Source organism: Megalobrama amblycephala, linkage group LG18 (assembly GCF_018812025.1).
Source record: "Megalobrama amblycephala isolate DHTTF-2021 linkage group LG18, ASM1881202v1, whole genome shotgun sequence".
Lineage (NCBI taxonomy): Eukaryota > Metazoa > Chordata > Actinopteri > Cypriniformes > Xenocyprididae > Megalobrama > Megalobrama amblycephala.
In genome coordinates this window covers 12,536,475-12,558,239 of record NC_063061.1, presented here as the reverse complement: position 1 = coordinate 12,558,239, position 21,765 = coordinate 12,536,475, and the positions used below count along the sequence as shown (strand labels likewise).

General features: G+C 39.0%; 2 protein-coding genes and 2 long non-coding RNA genes across 4 annotated transcripts in view; 3 read left to right on the top strand and 1 right to left on the bottom strand.

The window, feature by feature from the left end:
• Nucleotides 1-4,630: 4,630 nt before the first annotated feature.
• On the top strand, nucleotides 4,631-4,945 carry LOC125252281 (uncharacterized mitochondrial protein AtMg00860-like). The gene has a single exon (XM_048165467.1). It carries the CDS (start codon nucleotides 4,631-4,633, stop codon nucleotides 4,943-4,945), a length of 315 nt encoding a protein of 104 aa, XP_048021424.1.
• Nucleotides 4,946-14,241: 9,296 nt separating this feature from the next.
• On the top strand, nucleotides 14,242-15,301 carry LOC125253524. Its single transcript, XR_007181458.1, has 3 exons — nucleotides 14,242-14,653; nucleotides 14,918-15,011; nucleotides 15,144-15,301. It is a non-coding gene; the product is annotated as an uncharacterized LOC125253524 (long non-coding RNA).
• htr3a (5-hydroxytryptamine (serotonin) receptor 3A) overlaps nucleotides 14,651-21,765 on the bottom strand; it is a 12,456-nt gene continuing 5,341 nt past the window's right edge. Inside the window, exons 7-9 of the mRNA XM_048167478.1 lie at nucleotides 19,355-19,565; nucleotides 17,877-18,107; nucleotides 14,651-15,643 (exon numbers count right to left, since the gene is read on the bottom strand). Of these exons, the coding sequence (XP_048023435.1) occupies nucleotides 15,354-15,643; nucleotides 17,877-18,107; nucleotides 19,355-19,565 (732 nt within the window). The 3' untranslated portion in view covers nucleotides 14,651-15,353. The remainder of the gene's footprint in view (nucleotides 15,644-17,876; nucleotides 18,108-19,354; nucleotides 19,566-21,765) is intronic.
• LOC125253523 overlaps nucleotides 15,522-21,765 on the top strand; it is a 15,814-nt gene continuing 9,570 nt past the window's right edge. The window contains exons 1-2 of the long non-coding RNA XR_007181457.1: nucleotides 15,522-15,658; nucleotides 17,903-18,061. This is a non-coding gene — a long non-coding RNA (uncharacterized LOC125253523). The remainder of the gene's footprint in view (nucleotides 15,659-17,902; nucleotides 18,062-21,765) is intronic.

Below are 21,765 nucleotides of genomic sequence, written 5' to 3'. Positions count from 1 at the left end.
TATCATTAATGTTAAATGATCAGTAGGTATACGAGAAGAACTGCACTTTTTTCACTCCTCCCCTAACTGCAGCCGCCTACTCTCGCCTCCTTTTCAGGTGAGACTAGGCGCATCTCAAACAAGCCTTCTTTCTCCAGACCCATGCTCCAGACACACATCCAATGAATAAAATCCCCCCCACCCGATGTCATCGTCCATCGTGATGTTTGACTGTAGACATCGACCAACCCTAGTAACCACTACCTGATAGTCAATTCAGAATGTTGCAAATAAGAATGGTGCATTTTCTATGAATATTTGATTACTGTACTGTATCTATTTCATTTACATTTGCCTAATCATCTGCTAGCTACAGCCATGGTTGGTCTCTAACTAAATACTGATTGGCTACCTAGTGGTCAAAAGCAATATTTGATTTGATTTATAAGATTTTGGATAGCTAGTTTGGCTTATATGTTTACTGCGGAATGGCTGCGGTAGGGGGCCTAACCTCATATTCTTTCATAGGGCCCAAAATTGCTAGCAGTGCCCCTGATGATACGCAATAGGTAGGATTAGTGGTGTGGGGTAGGGGCATATTACATGTACGCCAAAATGCATATCATATATGGACGCCAAAAATTGAGTATCATATGCATGTCAAAACTGTGTATTATATGCACATCAAACACACGCATATCATAAGTATGCCAAAGTTTTTTTTCTGCGTATAAATAGCACGCCAAATTAGATCAGGCATGCATTCGGTGTTAAGAGCTGGAAAGACTGCCAAAACTGGCAACTCAGCGGTGAGTTAGTGTCATGACGTACAGTAAGGGCAGAAAAAGCTTAAATATCTTTTCTAGTTTGTATTTCCATCTTGTAATGCCACTGTTTTGGGTATTTTTATAAATATAAATTATTTGTAATAGAGCAAACACTTTGAGATTTTTAATGGGTTAAGTCAGTGGATCCCAACCTTTTTTCCAGGAGACCCCTATTTTAACATTCAAAAACCCTAACGAACTCAACGTTCCCCTTATGTTATTTTAACATTCCCCAAACGTTATTATAACATTCCCTTAATGTTATTCTAACATTCCTATGAAGTAATTCTAATGTTATTCTAACTTTCCCTTAACATTATTCTAGCGTCCCCCTAACATTATTCTAACATTCCTATAACATTATACTAACGTTCCCCTAACGATATTCTCATTACTGACATTGGAATGTTCCAATGTCAGTAATGCTGTACATCAGTAATCATCCAGCTCACCCACAACCCAGTATAGTATAAGCAATATGGAAATTGGATGTATGGAGACTTATCATCAACGTTATAAAAAAAGTTCTATGGGGTCGTTCACATATCGCGTCTAAAAAACGTGTGGAAAGCGCAGCTACGCCGCTTTCTCCTCCTTTCCACAAGCGCTTGCGCTCCCGTGGCATCTGTCGTTGCTATGCAACCATGAACTGTGCTCTCTGCGATGACGAGGAAGTATTAGCAAAGAATTAATTGATTTCTAGCCCTTGCATTAGCTTTACTACTAGATATATTTATGGAGATGAGAAATAAAAACCCTCCCTGTACAGCTATGATCATCTGGTCGGCTGAGATTTCGATGTTACAGAAAGGCCGAAGCTGATTGGTTGGTTCTTGTCACATGACCTGCGGTGCAGTTGCGGCATTCTGAAAAGTTGAGAAATTTTCATCTCAATGTGCTTGGAAAATGCATTGCATGCGCGTCACGACCACGTCACTTCCATTATGGACGCGCCTGCTACGCGGCTCCATTTGAAATAACTGACTTGCGTGTGAAAAAGACGCAATATGTGAACGACCCCTTAAGAAGTTATTTTTAGGTTGCAAAAAGAAAACCTAAAAAGAATGTTCTCAGAACGTTATAATTTGAGTCGAAAAAAAACAAATACTAACATTAGGGGAATGTTCTTATAACATTCCCTTAATGTTATTCTAACGTTCCTATAAAGTAATTCTAACATTCTCCTAACGTTATTCTAACATTCCCCTACCTTTATTCTAACATTCCCTTAACGTTATTCTAACGTTCCCCTAACGTTATTTTGACGTTCCCCTAATGTTGTTTTAATGTTCCCATAACGTTATTCTAACATTATTCTAACGTTATTTTAACATTCCCCTAATGTTATTTTAACGTTCCCATAACGTTATTCTGACATTCCCCTAATGTTATTTTAATGTTCCCTTAACGTTAGTCTAGCGTTATTCTAACATTATTCTAACGTTATTCTAACATTAGTCTAATGTGATTCTAACGTTCCCTTAATGATATTCTAACGTTATTCTTACATTCCCCTAATGTTATTCTAACATTATTCTAACATTCCCCTAATGTTGTTTTAACGTTCCCTTAACGTTATTCTAAGGTTATTCTAACATTCCCCTAACATTATTTTAACGTTCCCCTAATGTTATTTTAACGTTCCCTAAATGTTATTCTAATGTTCACCTAACATTCTTATTCTAACGTTATTCTAACATTATTCTAACTGTCACGGTTCATGGATTCACTTACTCGCCCTTGTGTGTTTGTTGTGGGTGTATGTGTCTGAGTGAATGATTATGTGGGCGTCACCCAATATGGTCTGATTGTGATCTGTTGCCAGCCGTGTCTTGTTAGTGTTTGTTATATTTTGTGCATGTCTTTATGTGGTCTTTGTCAGTTCGTTGCAGGCTGTCCTAGTGTAGTGCTCTCTGTCTGTCTTTCCCTGGTTCCTGGATTACTGTTATGTCGTTGTGTGCCCTGCTTTCTGGACTGGATTATCCTTGGTCTCTGATACCCGTTGTAGCCCTGCGTCACCCATCTCATCACCACTCTGCACGCCGCTGATTCTGCACGCCTCAGTCTCTGCAACGCCTGTCCATTTGGAGAGAAGTTATTGTACAGCGAATTCTGTCAATAAAGATTGTTATACTTGCACTTGGAGCATCTGTCTGTGTTTATTTCCTGACAGAACGAACTGACTAAAATGGATTGAGCAAGATCGTCGGATTCTCAGGAGTATTTGAGCAAGAGCGCTTAACGGATGGATCAGCAGGACAAGCAGGCCACTGCTCGTGCCGTTCAAGCGTTGGTGGCACAGGTGGCTGAGCTCTCGACCCAGGTTTTACATCTCTCATCTCCCACTGCGCCAGCTCCGCCATCTGTTTCCCAACCATTCGCCAACATCAACAGTCTACAAGAACCACGTATTCCTGCACCAGAGAGGTATGCTGGAGAACCAGATGCTTGTAGAGCTTTTTTAACGAAGTGCTCTATTTATTTCTCTCTGCAACCTAATACATTTTCTTCTGAGAGGACTAAAGTAGCGTTGGTCATGACGCTTTTGACTGGACGTGCGGCGTTATGGGGAACAGCGGTGTGGGAAAACAACCATCCGTGCTGCTCCTCGTTCCAGACCCTGTCACAGGAGATGAGGCGGGTGTTCGACCGTTCGGTGGCGGGACGGGAGGCCGTTCACAAGCTCGCGGACCTGCGGCAGGGAATTCGACCAGTTTCGGACTACGTCATCGAGTTCCACACCCTGGCGGCAGAATGTAAGTGGAACGAGGAGGCGCAGTGGGATATGCTTCTGCATGGGTTGGCCGACCGTGTTCAACAGGAGATCTACCCGTTGGATTTGCCCACCACTCTCAACACACGCCACTGAGCTGTTAACCGTTATTATATCCGGTAACCATTCTGAACAGTTGTCATTCTACATTTCCAGATCTGTACTGCATCTTATTGTCCTGGGACATCCGTGGTTGGTGAAACACAAGCCCAGGATCGAGTGGGGCCAGGGTTCCGTGGCGGGGTGGAGCCAGCATTGGCATGCGTCTTGTTTGTTGTCTGCTTGTTCTTCTGTGTCTCGTTCTGTGTTACAGGAGGAGTTAAATCTGTCAAACGTGCCTGAGGAGTACCTGACCTGAAGGAAGTGTTCAGTAAGTCCCGGGCTGCTTCTCTTCCTCCGCATCGTCCCTACGACTGTGCCGTAGACTTAAAGCCAGGGTGTTCTCCGCCTAAAGGCAAGTTATATTCACTTTCTAATCCAGAAAGGGAGGTCATGGAGAAATATATTTCTGATTCTCTGGCAGCTGGGATCACCCGCCCCTCCTCATCTCCCACGGGGGCAGGTTTTTTTTTCGTGAGTAAGAAGGACGGGTCGCTGCGGCCGTGCATTGATTACAGAGGACTGAACAACATCACGGTAAAGAATACCTATCCTTTGCCGTTGATGTCTTCTGCCTTTGAACGGCTGCAGGGCGCATCTCTTTTCACGAAATTGGACCTGCGCAACGCTTATCATTTGGTCCGCATTAGGGAGGTGGATGAGTGGAAGACAGCTTTTAACACCCCTAGAGGGCACTTTGAATACTTGGTTATGCCCTTCGGCCTTTCCAACTCGCCCACCGTGTTCCAAGCACTCGTTAATGACGTGTTGAGAGACATGGTCGATCAGTTCATTTATGTCTACCTGGATGACATATTGATATTTTCTTCTTCTCTCCAGGAACGTGCAACGCGTCAGACGAGTGCTCCAGAGGCTGTTAGAGAATGGGCTTTTTGTCAAGGCGGAGAAGTGCGTTTTTCATGCACAGTCAGTTCCATTTTTGGGTTATATCATGTCGTCCGATGGGGTGCGCATGGATCCTGACAAGGTTAAGGCTGTGGTGGATTGTCCAATCCCAGATTCCCGCAAGGCCCTGCAGAGGTTTTTGGGATTTGCCCATTTTTACTGGCGTTTTATTAGCAATTTCAGCCAACTAGCCACTCCCCTGACTGCCTTGACCTCCCCCGCAACAGCGTTCAGGTGGTCTGATGCAGCCGAGGCTGCATTCTCCAACCTCAAAAGCCGCTTTGTTTCGGCTCCCAATCTTGTCGCCCCGATCTGTCACGTCAGTTTGTGGTGGAGGTTGACGCGTCAGATGTGGGGGTAGGTGCAGTTCTATCCCAGCGTGCCGCCACGGACGATAAGATGCATCCTTGCGCGTGTTTCTCCCATCGTTTATCCGCTGTCAAACGTAATTACGACATTGGTAACAGGGAGCTGCTGGCAGTCAAACTAGCTTGGAAGAGTGGCATCACTGGTTGGAGGGTTTGGGGGTACCTTTCATCGTCTGGACTGATCATAAGAACTTAGAGTACATCAGATCCGCTAAACGACTAAACTCTAGGCAGGCTCGGTGGGCTCTGTTTTTCAGTCGTTTTGATTTTTCGCTATCTTATCGTCCCGGGTCTAAAAGCATCAAGAACGATGCTTTATCATGTGTTTTTGATCGTCCCGAGCGCCCGTCCACTCCCGAGTGTATTCTACCTGAGAGACTCATTGTCTCTTCACTCACATGGGAGGTCGAGTCGAAGGTCTGCATGGCCTTAGAAGGGGTAACGCCTCCGCCCGGGTGCCAGAGAGGTTACGTTCAGATGTTATCCGATGGGGCCATGATTCCAATCTGGCTTGCCATCCAGGGGTTAGTCGTACCAATTTTTTGGTTAAGCAACGATTCTGGTGGCCCTGCATGGCTCGCGACGTTCGCAATTTTGTTTTGGCTTGCTCTGTCTGGGCTCGTGGTCGCGGTCCCCTCCGCTCACGCCTGAGAGACTCTTCTTCAGGTGGGAGCACGCACCAAGGCCCAGGCCGATCGCCACCGGCTGAAGCCTCCCGTATACGTCGTTGGTCAAAAAGGGGTAATAAGTTAGTACCCAAATTCATTGGCCCGTTTACTGTCACCAAGATTCTTAGTCCGGTGACAGTCCGCCTCAAATTCCTTCCAGTGTACCGAAGAATTCATCCCATGTTTCATGTGTCTAAAATCAAACCTGTTTTTCACTCTAACATTAATCCGCCGGTAACGGTCCCCCCGCCGCGTCTCATAGATGGGGAACCCGCTTATTCGGTTCGTCGTATCTTGGACGCTAGGCGAAGGGGATGCGGATTCCAGTACTTGGTGCACTGCGAAGGTTACGATCCGGAGGAGAGGAGTTGGGTTCCTGCCAGGGACATCCTGGATCACTCTCTTATCGATGATTACAATCGACAGGTAAGCTCTCCTGGGAGCACCAGGAGGTGCTCGTAGGAGAGGGGGTACTGTCACGGTTCATGGATTCACTTACTCGCCCTCGTGTGTTTGTTGTGGGTGTATGTGTGTGAGTGAATGATTATGTGGGCGTCACCCAATATGGTCTGATTGCGATCTGTTGCCAGCCGTGTCTTGTTAGTGTTTGTTATTTCCCTAATGATATTCTAATGTTCCAATGTCAGTAATGCTGTACATCAGTAATCATCCAGCTCACCCGCAACCCAGTATAGTATAAGCAATATGGAAATTGGATGTATGCAGACTTATCATCAACGTTATAATAAACTAATAATGTTCTAACGTTATTTAAACGATCCCCTAATGTTATTTTAACGTTCCCTTATTGTTATTCTAACGTTCCCCTAACGTTATTATAACATTCCCTTAATGTTATTCTAACATTCCTATAAAGTAATTCTAACGTTCTCCTAACGTTATTCTAACATTTCCCTAACTTTATTCTAACATTTCCTTAACGTTATTCTAACGTTCCCCTAACGTTATTCTAACGTTATTTTTAAACCGGCGGATTAATGTTATTCTAACATTATTCTAATGTGATTCTAATGTTCCCTTAACGTTATTCTAATGTTATTCTAACATTCCCCTAATGTTATTTTAACGTTCCCTTAATGTTATTCTAATGTTCACCAAACATTCTTATTCTAATGTTATTCTAACATTATTCTAATATGATTCTAACGTTCCCCTAATGTTATTCTAACATTATTCTAATGTTCCCCTAATATTATTTTAACGTTCCCTTGACATTGTTCTAACGTTCACCTAACATTATTCTAACGTTGTTCTAACGTTCCCCTAATGGTATTTTAACATCCCTTAACATTATTCTAACGTTATTCTAACATTATTCTAACATTATTCTAACGTTATTTTAACGTTCCTCTAATGGTATTTTAACGTTCCCTTAACATTATTCTAACATTATTCTAACGTTATTTTAGCGTTCCCCTAATGGTATTTAAACATTCCCTTAACATTATTCTAACGTTATTTTAACGTTCCTCTAATGGTATTTGAACGTTCCCTTAACATTATACTAATGTTATTCTAACATTATTCTAACGTTATTTTAACGTTCCCCTAATGGTATTTTAACGTTCCCTTAACATTATTCTAACGTTATTTTAACGTTCCTCTAATGGTATTTGAACGTTCCCTTAACATTATACTAATGTTATTCTAACATTATTCTAACGTTATTTTAACGTTCCCCTAATGGTATTTTAACGTTCCCTTAACATTATTCTAACGTTATTTTAACATTCCTCTAATGGTATTTTAACGTTCCCTTAACATTATTCTAATGTTTTTCTAACATTATTCTAATGTTCCCCTAATGGTATTTTAACCATCCCTTAACATTATTCTAACGTTATTCTAACATTATTCTAACGTTATTCTAACATTACCCTAATGTTAATCTAACATTATTCTAACGTTCCCCTTATTTTATTTTAACATTCCCTTAACATTATTCTAACATTATTCTAGCATTATTTTAACGTTGCCCTAATGTGATTTTATTCTAACATTCCCCTAATTTTATTTTAACATTCCCTTAACATTATTCTAAAATTATTCTAACGTTATTTTAACATTGCCCTAATGTGATTTTATTCTAACGTTCCCCTAATGTTATTTTAACATTCCCTTAACGTTATTCTAATGTGATTCTAACGTTCCCCTAACGTTATTATTATATTCTAACATTCCTATAATGTATTTGTAACGTTATCATAACGTTATTCTATTGTTCCCTTAACATTATTCTAACGTACCCCTAACGTTATTCTAACATTCTTATAACGTTATACTAACGTTTCCCTAATGACATTCTAATATTCCAATGTCAGTAATGCTGTACATCAGTAATCATCCAGCACACCTGCAACCCAGTATAGTATAAGCAATATGGAAATTGGATGTATGGAGGCTTATCATCAACGTTATAATAAAAGTTCTATGAGGCCATTCACATATCGCATCTAAAAACGTGTGGAAACCGCAGCTGCGCCGCTTTCTCCTCCTTTCCACAAGCGATTGCGCTCCGGTGGCGTCTGTCATTGCTATGCAACCATGAACTGCGCTCTCCGCGATGACGAGGAAGTATGAGCAAAGAATTAATTGATTTCTAGCCCTTGCATTAGCTTTACTACTAGATATATTTATGGATATGAGAAATAAACACCCTCCCTGTACAGCTATGATCATCTGTTCAACTGAGATTTCGAGATTTCGACTTCGGAAAGGCCGAAGCTGATCTGTTGGTTCTTGTCACATGACCTGCAGTTTGTAGAACGTAATTCTAATGTTATTTTAACGTTACCCTAACGTTATTCTAACATTCCCTAACATTATTATAACTTTCCTATAATGTAATTCTTACCTCAATTTGAATTTTTAATTTAATTTTGTTAGGAAAAACCTTCCATAACACACTTCTCAAGCTGAACTTTTATTATTTTTTATTTTTTATTATTCTTTTATTATTACTTTTATTATAGCACAACACAGTGCTTTTTATCATATTAGATAAATTTGACTGCTGAAAATGTTATAACATTACTCTGAGCGTTCGCTCGGCGGCTGCTGTTGCATACTGCAGTAAGATAGATCGATATTAGAATATCATATTAATAAATGCTGGGTGGCAAGATTTACAAATAGTTGGAAACATTTGGGATATTGTAAGTACTCAACTGAACAAAATACACTGCTCAAAAAAATTAAAGGAACACTTTTTAATCTGAGAATAGCATCAAGTCAGTTAAATTTCTGGGATATTAATCTGGTCAGTTAAGTAGCAGAGGGGGTTGTTAATCAGTTTCAGCAGCTTTGGTGTTAATAAAATTATTATATGTTAGAATAACCCCCAAAACAGGAATGGTTTTACAGGTGGAGGCCACTGACATTTTTTTCCCTACTCATCTTTTCTGACTATTTTTCACTAGTTTTGCATTTAGCTAGGGTCAGTGTCACTACTGGTAGCATGAGGTGATATCTGGACCCTACAGAGGTTGCACAGGCAGTCCAACTCCTCCAGGATGGCACATCAATACGTGCCATTGCCAGAAGGTTTGCTGTGTCTCCCAGCACAGTCTCAAGAGCATGGAGGAGATTCCAGGAGACAGGCAATTACTCTAGGAGAGCTGGACAGGGCCGTAGAAGGTTCTTAACCCATCAGCAGGACCGGTATCTGCTGCTTTGTGCAAGGAGGAACAGGATGAGCACTGCCAGAGCCCTACAAAATGACCTCCGGCAGGCCACTGGTGTGAATGTCTCTGACCAAACAATCAGAAACAGACTTCATGAGGGTGGCCTGAGGGCCCGATGTCCTCTAGTGGGCCTGTGCTCACTGCCCGGCACCGTGGAGCTCGATTGGCAATTGCCATTGAACACTAGAATTGGCAGGTCCGCCACTGGCGCCCTGTGCTTTTCACAGATGAGAGCAGGTTCACCCTGAGCACATGTGACAGACGTAAAAAGGGTCTGGAGAAGCCGTAGGCAACGTTATGCTGCATGTAACATCGTTCAGCATGACCAGTTTGGTGGTGGGTCAGTGATGGTCTGGGAAGGCATATCCATGGAGGGACGCACAGACCTCTACATCTTAGACAATGGCACCCTGACTGCCATTAGGTATCGGGATGAAATCCTTGGACCCATTGTCAGACCCTACACTGGTGCAGTGGGTCCTGGATTCCTCCTGGTGAACAACAATGCTCTGCCTCATGTGGCGAGAGTATGCAGGCAGTTCCTGGAGGATGAAGGAATTGATGCCACTGAATGGCCCCCACGCTCGCCTGACTAAATCCAATAGAACACCTCTGGGACATTTATGTTTCAGTCCATCTAACACTGCCAGGTTGCACCTCAGACTGTCCAGGAGCTCAGTGATGCCCTGGTCCAGATCTGGGAGGAAATACCCAAGGACACCATCCGTCGTCTCACTAGGAGACATTGTCAGCATGCATACAAGCACGTGGGGACCATACAAACTACTGAGTACCATTTTGAGTTGCTGCAATGAAAGTTCAGCAAAATGGACTAGCCTGCTGCATCATTTTTTCACTTTGATTTTCAGGGTGTCTTTGAATTCAGTCCTCTGTAGGTTGATAATTTTCATTTCTTTCAAATGATGTGGTATCCTTTCGTTCCTAACACATTACCAGGTCCAGGTCAGTATAGATATCCAGCATGATATTTTTCCCCACTGAGATCTGATGTGTTTTCAAAGTGTTCCTTTAATTTTTTTGAGCAGTGTATATAACACTGGCCTAGTGGTTTTTGGATATTTTACTTCAAAAATCTTACATAGTGTATCTTTAAAGAAAAGCTATTAAGTAATTAAATCATAAAAATGTCAAATTAAACAAAATAATTTAAAATAAAATAAAAATAAAACACTAAACACAACTAAAAAAATATTTGTTTACCTGCATGTCATGTGACCATTAACTGACATCAGAGAACTGTGAACTTTTATCATTTATCAATTAAAATTAAAAATTAAAGAATGATAATAATGTAATCAATAAAATAGTAGCTGTAGTCTGTCTGATTACAAGTATTTTAAAATGTAATGTAATCTAATTACAAATACAAGAATCTGATTACGTAATCCAGATTGACTGATTGTCTATAGTGCAGCAATCCACAAAGCACAGCTCACACAGAGGTTACTTTCAAAACAAGCAGCTTTCTGTTGGTATATGTGGCAAATCTGTGAAAAACTTCATTTTCTTGCAAAATCGAAATGCATGTGGATTTCGCCTGTGAGAATTTGCCAAACAACGGTTTGTGTAACTGCACACTGAGAGTGTCTATTGAAAAGCTGCTATCCCTTATCCTAACTATCTTTGGAAATCATGTGCCTTATATATAGCACACAATGCTACCTCAGTGTGCTGAGCTAATGAGACTTTTAATTAGGTCTATCTCTTAAGATGAAACAGATTTTTTTTTAATGATCGTCTGAGAAAGACAGCAGGGTTCAGATTGTCTGTTCGCTTTGCAGGGCCTTTGGAAGTTAAGCTTCGTTAAGAGCGACGCGGGTGCTGCTGGCACCCAAGACCGCCACTTTTCGGTAAAGGTCACGTGACCTTCTCTGCGTGAATAGCTTTTGTGCGACGAGCAGGGCGTCCTATCTTTGGTTGCTCTTTGACCCAGATATGATCTAATGGACAAGGGAAGTTTAGACAGCAAAGGACTGAATGGTGGACGTGGTCTTCCCAAATCCCTTCAGTTGTGTTCCCAGCTAAGCCGTGCCTGCGGGTGCAAGCGGGCCCAGTGGACGACCTCCAGCAGATGAATTTGCAAAACAAGTAACAGCCTACAAATGCCACTTGAAGCCATTTGTTATGACTGTGTATGGCTTTCAGGAATTACACTGCCAACCTCACCCTGCCAACATTCCGTTCTTGGCTGATAATGAAATCCGTCCGGCACTGGAATCCTTTTGTGTGCACTTCAAATGCAGACTGTATTAATATTACAGATACCAGTGAAACTATGTAATGTATGTGTAATGATGTCCCTAACATCAGCAGTCTCTTAAATGCATTACATGGCCTTAGTAGCCCTCTGCTGGTCAAAGTTGAGTGCATACATCAAGAGTGTATGGTTGTGTTATTGTTGAAAGGTAATTATGAACATATCAATCATAATGACATATTTATTTAATTTACATCAAGAATGGCATTTACTAAGACACACCTCTGTAAATTCAGGACTGTGGTGAGCAGAAAGCAGGATGGAGAGATGTAGCCACATTGATTGTATTGGGATCAATGCTCCCATTTACTGTCTAAATGATTTTTTTCTTCTTTAATTATGTAGGGTGTCGATGGCATTTATCCAATCACCCCAGGCCTGCTGAGTGCATTCCCAGTGAGGTGAAAATCTTTACAATTAGTACATTTAGTGTCACAGGGAACGACTAATACTCAACCGCCCTTGGGCTGGAAGAGAGGGAACACAATACAGACACAGTCAAACATCTTCTCAAGACATACAATATAGACACTTTACAGGATGTTTTCGTTTCAATAACAGGATAGCATTTTTTTTCACAGTACTACAGACTTTATCAGAAAAACAGAAGTGAAATGGAATGAAGGAAACCTGCTGTAAATAATAAATTGTTGTTTTTATGTCAAGATAAAGCCAAAATTATTTGGGTTACAACATTTACAAATAGAGTTGAATTAAGCATGGACTAGCATACACTACCGTTCAAAGGTTTCGGTATGATTTTTTAATGCTTTTTAAAGAAGTCCCTTATGCTTTATTTGATCAAAACTACATTAAAGTATTAGTTCACTTTCAAATAAAATTTCATCCAAGATGTTCATGTCTTTCTTTCTTGAGTTGAAAAGAAATTAAGGTTTTTGATGAAAACAGTCCAGGATTATTCTCCTTATAGTGGACTTCAATGTCCTCCAAACGGTTGAAGGTCAAAATTACAGTTTTAGGGCAGCTTCAAAGGGCTTTAAACAATACCAGACGAGGAATAAGAGTCTTATCTAGCAAAATGATCGGTCATTTTTGAAAAAAATACAACTGTATATGCTTTATAAACAAATGATCGCCTTGCAAGTGCTTCCGCCAAAACTGCACTTTCGTATTCTTCAAAAAGCTTACGCTGTATATCCTACGCCTTCCCTATTCTACTTAGGAAAAATGGAACTGGCACTGCGTTCGTTCCGTAAGTAGAATAGGGAAGGCGTAGGACATACAGCGTAAGCGTTTTGAAGAATACGAAAGTGCGGTTTTGGCAGAAACACATGCAAGGTGATCATTTGTTTATATAAAGCATATACATTTTCGAAAATGGCCGATCGTTTCGCTAGATAAGACTCTTATTCCTCGTCTGGTATCTTTTAAAGCCCTTTGAAGCTGCAATGAAACTGTAATTTTGGCCTTCAACCGTCTGGAGGCCATTGAAGTCCACTATAAGTGAAAAGTTAATTTCTTTTCGACTGAAGAAAGAAAGACATGAACATCTTGGATGACATGGGGGTGAGTAAATTATCAGGAAAAAAATTTTTGAAAGTGAACTAATCCTTTAAAACAATAATATTGTGAAATATTATTACAACTTTAGAATGCCATTTATTGCTGTGATGGAAAACCTGAATTTTCAGCATCATTACTCCAGTTTTCAATGTCACATGATCCTTTAGAAATCATTCTAATATGCTGATTTGCTGCATTTCTTATTATAATCAATGTTAAGTTGTGCTGCTTAATATTTTTTCTCAGGATTCTTTGGTAAATTTATTTGAAATAGAATAAATGTCTCAACCATCACTTTTGATTAATTTAAAGCGATTGTTCACCCAAAAATGAAAATTATTCCATGTTTTACTCACCCTCAAGCCATCCTAGGTATATGCCCATCTTCTTTCAGATGAAAACAATCAGAGATATATTTAAAAATATCCTTAGTCCTCCAAGCTTTATAATGGTTACGAATGTTAAGCAAGGAATACTTTTGGAATAAGTATCCTTATTTAAAACTTTATAAATTAAAATAACGAGCTTCCGGCGCGACAACCATACGCATTCGACATACGTCCAAAAAGCGTTAGCTGTGTCTCATGTCGAAGGGTGCATCCTCCGGAGTTCGCATTCGAAGGTTTCATACGTCATTGAGGCTGTATCATTTCAGAAAAGTAAGTAGGACTCTCCGAGCGCGACCTTGGAATGCGTCCTTCTTTCACAGGAATCCGGAGGATGCATGAGGTGTATCCTTCGCTGCTGCAGATAGCCCACAATTCTTTGCGTAGCGTCATTTATTTGAAAAAAAATGAGTAGCTTCATGCTTGTTTTTGTTTTAAACTTTGTTCTTCCTAATATCCTCCTCTTTTGTCTCTGTAACAGATATGTTGTACATATGCCAGCTCCTCAAGCATTAACCAAAATAAAACAAGTAAATACATTTTATTTTCAAATTACATACAAATTTATTAATCATTTTCATTCATTTGCTGAGAGTGCAACGAGGCTGCCGTGAACGCGTTGGCATAGCAACGATATACTTCCTGTTTCCTTTCCTGCCTGTGTGTCCTACGAAGGACGTCTTGTTTAATTCTGGCTAAGGACACTCCATATACGCCATCCTTCACAGGATTCGTCCTCTTGAGGATGCAGCCTTTGAAATTAAATGAAATGAGAAACAGCTGTTAACTTCCGCGACGTAGTACACGTTATACGTCAACTCATCGGAAGTTAACGCTTTTTGGACGTATGCCGAATGCGTATGGCTATCACTCCGGAAGCACGTTATTTTACTTTATCAAGTTTTAAATAAGGATACTTGTCTTACACAAACGCATCGATTCGATTCAGAAGGCCTTTATTAACCCCCTGGAGTCATATGGATTAATTTTTTCATGGATGGATAATTTTTTTTTGTCTTCAGAATTTGGGGAACCATTCACAACTATTATAAAGCTTGGAGGACTAAGGATAATTGTAAATGTATCTCTAATTGTGTTCATCTGAAAGAAGATAGTCATATACACCTAGGATGGCTTGAGGGTGAGTAAATCATGGAATAATTTTCATTTTTGGTGGAACTATCCCTTTAATGCATCTGTGTTGAAGAAAAGTATTCATTTGATTTTAAAACAAATCTGACCCCAAACTTTGAATGGTAGTGTATGTTTGACCTCAGTGTGATTAATCTAATGCAGAAAGATATTTTTTCTTAGTTTTGAAATACTAAAAAACGACAAAACACCGCTAAAAGTTTTGATATACTGTTCAACAATGAGTTATTTATGCATTTCATATGTTTTAAAGCTTTGCTGCTTCTTTCTTTGGCTTCTTTTGGAACTCTTTCTCCATTGGCGGAGAAAAAAATAACCAAAATAGCTTCCCATAATGTATCCAAAATGTGAGTTGTTCACTTTTAACTTCTTTATGTTTTACTGTTGTATGAAAAGAATATCATACTTGCAATTGTTCTGTTGTACTGAATATAAGCAGATATAACAATCATACATGTATTCTGTATGCTTTTTTTCAGAGAGCAGTTTGAAGAGCTTTCATTTAGTAAGAACAGCAGTCTACAAGTAATAACTCTTGGTTTGAAAGCACATTTCTCCTCTATGGTCCTCAAGTTATTCTCTTGTAAGATAACAATCGCATTACCAGCACTTAACCTACGTCAAACACTGCGTTTACTTTAAGCAGTGAGACAGAATTGGCGCCTTCCCTCTGTGATACACATCTGTGGTCAGACGTTCTGCCAGACGGACCACAGTGTGCCTAAAGTAATGCTGTAGGCCAACACGGTGAGCAGGTAGACGCGAAACAGCAGGACGTCCAACACGTACCCCACCTGCAGCCACTCCTTAGCAATCTCCCTGCTCTCGTTCTTCTTCTCCATGAACTGACGGATGGTGGTGATCTCACGTAGGATGCCTTCCATGACGGGAGGCCCGGCGTCCCGCGTGGACAGCCCCAAGCCCAGGTTTCTCCCGGAGTCTCTGGATCCCTCGCAGCTGTGATGGTTGCAGTGAACCGCTTAAAAAATCAGAGGTGAGTTTCAGAGCTTGTTTAATCTGCAAAATCAGACCACCTAGAGCAGTGGATCTCAAGCTTTTTGACTTCAAGGCCCACCCATAGTCCACAACAACATTTGAACCCAATCCCCCCACACTCTCAATTTCTACACAATAAAATACTTTAGAGCTTGGCATAAGATGTATATTCATTAGAAAAAATAACCAGATACTTAGAAATATCTTGATCTTTAGTTGTTTCAGCTTATTGTAATGCTTGTTTTGCCCTATTTTAAATCATTTTAAGTAAACTTGAGGCCCCCTTGGTAGTTTGTTGAGCTGCCTTAGTGGCCCCCAGTGTCATGAGAAATTGAGTTCCCCCAGGAATCGGGTCTCCTTTAGGACCCAAGTGGTAATGCCTGATCAAAAGTTGTTAATGCAATGTCTTGACTAATTATAACCTATTTAATTATATTGTATGATGTTTATTACATTAAGTGCACAAACAACATGCTTGAAATATAAATATGAATGCCTGTGTTTTGCATAATAAAACAAACTGGAAACACAACCATGCCTAAAAATGTTTTTTTGTTTTTTTTTTATAAGGATAAGGACTGTTGCAACACACTATGTTCTGTAAAAGTAATTTAATATTACTTTTACACAATACTGGCAATGTGGTATAGTATATAATAATACTATAATACATTTGTAATAAATTAATTGTCATGTACACACAAACATCATTAATTTGAAACATTAAAATTTTGTTGGATCATTGTGTGTCCCCTGTGTGTTGCCATCTGTTGGAGCTTGTTTTTGCCGATTAGACATGATGAATCAGAATTAGAATGTCTAAAAAGTGATGTGGTGTAATCAGGTGACTGTCAGAGTTGGTCTGCTTCTGTCGGTGCAATGTGAACTGGCCTTTACAGAACGTCCTATAGGGATGAATATTTGTTGAATAATTTCTGTATACACTTGAAACAATTGCGCAAATACTGGTGTTGCATTATGAAAAAAGCAAATCCTTGCCTGGTCATTTAGTGCAGGAGTTCCCAAACTTTTTTGTCAGCTGAATCCCTTAGACATAAAATATTTACCTGAAGTATGCCCTGGGATTTTTGGTAAATATTTTCATAATTTAATGACACATTCACACGTTTATGGTTCCCTAATGTTGGTTAATGATCACATGAAAAAAAAAAAAAAAAACTTTAATTATTTTTTAGTAAGTGTTTTATTTTGATTATTTTTAAAATTATTTATATATAGTGCTGAATGGCTTATTATTATTATATTGTTTTAAAAAATAAAAAATTAAGATAAATATATTATTGTTGTACATTACAATAATAAATTATAAACATTTTACTGTTGTAAATTAAATTGTAAGTTGTCCTTTATAATTTAAAAAAATATACTTATTTTATTATACACTGCAAGTTACAATGCTAATATTTATGTCTGAAATTCTTCACTTTCAAAGAGTCACATCCATAAGATTTTATTTTGGTGGAATACTGGTGAAGGCTGTAAATTTCGATCTACAGAAATGTTAATTATGCAAATGAGTAAATAAGGTGCAAATTGCATTTCCAAAATGGAGTTAATGAGAAGCGACACTGTAAGCTGTCGCTTCACACTGAAACTCGCAGCGCAATTATTTAATTAAATCACTACTTTTGATTTCGATAATCACACGAGGCTATATCGCAATTTCAGTTTCATTTTGATTAACTGTGCAGCCACATTTATTTATATTACATTCAATTTAATTATTAACTTTTTTATCAACTCATGAATTCCTTGCACAGTGTTGCCAATTTAGTCACTTTTTAGACTCCTCTAGCGACTTTTTTCAAAAAACCAGCTAGCGACAAATCTAGAAACTTTTTGGACTGCTGGTTAACCTGTAGTCAGTCATTATCTCAGTTTTTCTGCTGTCTGACAGAAAATGTATAAATAAGAATAGCTTTCTTGTACATTCGGCTCTATATTATATTAAAATACAGTATGTGAGCACAGATTAGGATAGAAAACGGATGTTAAGTGCCGACAGTTGCTGCATTACGTCATCTAGGGACATTTAGCTACTTTTTGAGCAGGCTTTAGCTACTTTCCATTGAAAAAGTTGTCAACACTGCCCTGCAGTTACCTCACAAACCCTATTTGGTAAACCCTTATTTAGTGAGTGGAAACAGTTGCTAAGGTAGGACTGGTCAGGAGGGGCTTAGCAAAGGGTCAGTTACCTGTGTTCATGTTGTTCTCTTTGTAGAGCGGCAGGTCAGATCCCTGCGAGAGGAGCGAGCAGACCTTCTTGTTGCGAATGCAGAGCAGGACTGTGGCCTTCTCCAGCACCAGGTGTTTGACCCACTGCGGCACACGAGACTGAAGATCCTGCTTGTGCACCAGCCTCACGATCAAAACAGACTCGGTAAGACTGATGACCAGCAGCGCCATGCATACCACAAAGTACACACCTACACTCAAACACACACACATAACAGACACTTACATGCAATGTTCATACTATTAATGGGCAGCAACACAGCATGTATCATATCCTTGCAGTGTTCAATGTGCCATTATTTGTGATGAAAGACTTTAAGAATTAAAAATGTACTTATTATACACTACTATTCAAAAGTTTGGGGTTGTTAAGATTTTTTTAATGTTTTTGAAAGAAGTCTCTTATGCATTTATTTGAACAAACATACAGTCAGAAGGGTAAAACTGTGAACTATTTCTTGAAGGTTAAAGGGTTAGTTCACCCAAAAATAATATTGTAATTTATTACTCACCCTCATGCTATTCCACACCCGTAAGACCTTCGTTAATCTTCGGAACACAAATTAAGATATTTTAGTTGAAATCCGATGGCTCAGTGAGGCATCCATAGGGAGCAATGACATTTCCTCTCTCAAGATCGTCGCTTTATAATATTAATATTGAACTACTGTACTCACATGAACTGATTTAAATATGTTTTTAGTACTTTAATGGATCTTGAGAGAGGAAATGTCATTGCTCCCTATGCAGGCCTCACGGAGCCATCGGATTTCAACTAAAATATCTTAATTTGCGTTCCGAAGATTAAGGAAGGTCTTACGGGTGTGAAACGGCATGAGGGTGAGTAAAAAATGACAGAATTTTCATTTTTGGGTGAACTAACCCTTTAAGTATATCACTTGAGCTGCATGAACTCCTCAAGTTTGTGTACAATCTTGTGATACACCTAATGATAGATAGAAGTGAATGCTGACCATGTATACAATATATAGTCACATGATCAATTTCACAAATTGTATGCCCTCTGTGGGCTTTGGTGTGTTTGAAAGCACTAGTTTTTCAATTGCATTTGAACTTGAAACCTCTGTAGTGTTGTAGGCAGCTCTCCATATCTCTCAAATTAATCAGTGTATTTCCGCACAAGCTGCAATTCCATGAAAATCAATGGACATGCGGATTGACTTCAGTTGAAACACTCAAGACATCTCGTTTTCTATCTGCACAGGAGCAATATCACAAGACCGGCCAGCTGAGTGAGATCTGTACTGTATCATACCACAAAAAAATTTAACTAAGGACATTAAATAAGGTCTAGATGCGGTAGACTTAATTCAGGAGGTCACCTCTCACACATAATTAAGGAATCAGGAAATAAAGAATGAGTGATCTTTTTGAAATGCATCAGGTCATGTTCTATGAAACAGAAAGACCTCATTACCAATGAGAGGGGTCCCTATGGCAGTCGCTGGCAGAGTGTCTGAGACGATGATGAGAAAGACAGAATAGCCCAAGAGCAGAGTGATCTTGAAGGATACTCTCTCTCCGCTGTCTGGGGGCAGGTAGAATCCAACAATGTCCATCACCATCAGGAATACACTGGGCAAAAGAAGGTTGACTGTGTAGAACAGAGGTCTGCGTCGGATCACAACCTGGTGATTAAAGAAAGAGACATCTTTCCTTGTGGCAATAATGTGTTCATCTTTCTCACTTTGTTTTTCATTCACTTTGGCACTAACTACTTTTCAAAAGAAATGTGACCTGACATTTGGAGCATGTGCATTTAGTGGTACACAAGTATTCAAAAGTTTGGGGTTGTTAGATTTTTTTTAATGTTTTTGAAAGAAGTCTTTTAATCTCACCAAGGCTGTATTTTTTAAATCAAATATACAGGCAAAACTGTATTATTGTGAAATAGTATTACAATTTAAAATAAATGTTTTCTATTTTATAATAATAATATTTTAAAATGTAATTTATTCCTGTGATGGAAAAACTGAATGATCCTTCAGAAATCATTCTAATATGCTGGTTTGGTGCTCAAGAATCATTTCTTATTATCATCAATGTTGAAAACAGTTTTGCTGCTTAATATTTTTGTGGAAAGATTGAGACACTTTTATTCAGGATTCTTTGATCAATAGAAAGTTCAGTAGAAATAGAAATTTATTGTAACATTATAAATGCATTTAGTTTTGATGCATTCTTGCAGAGTTATTATTATAGTATTAATATCTTACAAAACTTACTGACCCCAGACTTTTGAACAATACATTACACCAATTTGAAGATCAGGGAGTGTTGGACAGTGTTGGAGGTAACCCATTGTGAGTTGCGTAATCAGAATACTTTTTTCAAGTAACTAGTAAAGTAATGCATTACTTTTAAATTTACAATAAAATATCTGAGTTACTTTTTCAAATAAGTAATGCAAGTTACTTTGTTTTTTTATTTATAGACTGACGCCTTGTCTCCATGTTGAGAGAAATTGAAAGTGAGGTGCAGAGGCGTTGTGTGCGCTGTGTATTCCCCAAAATGAATGAAAACGGTGAAATGCAAACTCAGAATATTACGTAAACCTGCAATATTTAAATAAGTTAAATAACACAAATATACTTTATGTAATTAATCTCATTTTATTAACCAAAGTCATTGCTGCTGACCTTTGATGGTCCAATTCAACCACTGCTCAAGTATGGGTGTTGAACTTTGTTCTTCTGCGTCCAAAATGGCAGCACATCTAAAGGTTTGTTTGAGCTGCGCCCTCTACTGTACAGGCTTGAATTTGCATTTCATTTCAGCTTCACCTTGGTGTGAAAGGGCCTTTATATTTGCCAAATATAACTTCTTTTGTTATTAAAAACAAACAAGCAAGCCCCGCCCAGGTGAGAAAAGGTAACGCAAAAGTAATGTAATGCATTACTTTCCATAAAAAGAAAGTAACACAATATTGTAATTAAATGTCCCGCAGAAAAGTGAAGCCAAACCAAGTCTGAAAAGTGTAGCCAAAGCATTTTGATTGCCCCCTGGTGGCTGGCTGCAGTATAGGTCTTAAACCCTGCTCTCTCCATGTAATCGAATAGGACGCGAGCCACTAAAAACTAAAAAATCCAATTACATTTCAAACATATTTATTTTCCAAAGATGGTTTCTGTCATTTTAGGTAGTTCTCAACACACAGACACACAGTTCAAATGTTCGTTTTCCCAATAGGCTTGGTTTTAGTTGCGATTGAGTCTGCAGAAGAGGGAGTTTGGACAGGACCTTGATTCCCGCGGCTCCACCTCAGAATCACTTCTGCGCAGACTCAGGCTCTGAATGACGTAATTGACAATGACAGTTACTGTAATATTTTGGCTTCATTTTTCTAGTGGAAGGAAGCAGAGGCGTGTTGTCCATTTTGTTTTTTTGTTTTTTACAGTCTGTAATTATAATGCATTACTTTTAAATGTAATTTTAAAATGCAAATGTTTTTTGTGCAAATGTTGCTGTATTTATATGCTGATACGTATTCATCTATAGCTCATTTTTTAATTGGTTAAACTAATGATATTAAAGCTCACTCTGTTACAACACGCTCTGCTCTCCTCTAAACAATAATACAAAGAATGCAGTTTTTTTTAATGCAGTCAATAGGACTTCTATCTGTCCTGACCTTTTACGTATCTCTGCAAAAACCTCAAAAGTTTAAAATGACTTCAATCATTACTAGGGAGTCATGCTTTACACTTTAGAGTACTGTTCCAAATAATTAGTAATCCCTTCTGAAGGTTTTGAGTTATCATGATCTTCACTTTTTTAATTAATTATACATTATGCATTGTTCACATTAATTATGAACCTGTATATAGT

Excerpts from the sequence above, each read along its gene's own strand:
- LOC125252281 (XM_048165467.1), top strand. The coding sequence starts at position 4,631 with ATGTCGTCCGATGGGGTGCGCATGGATCCTGACAAGGTTAAGGCTGTG.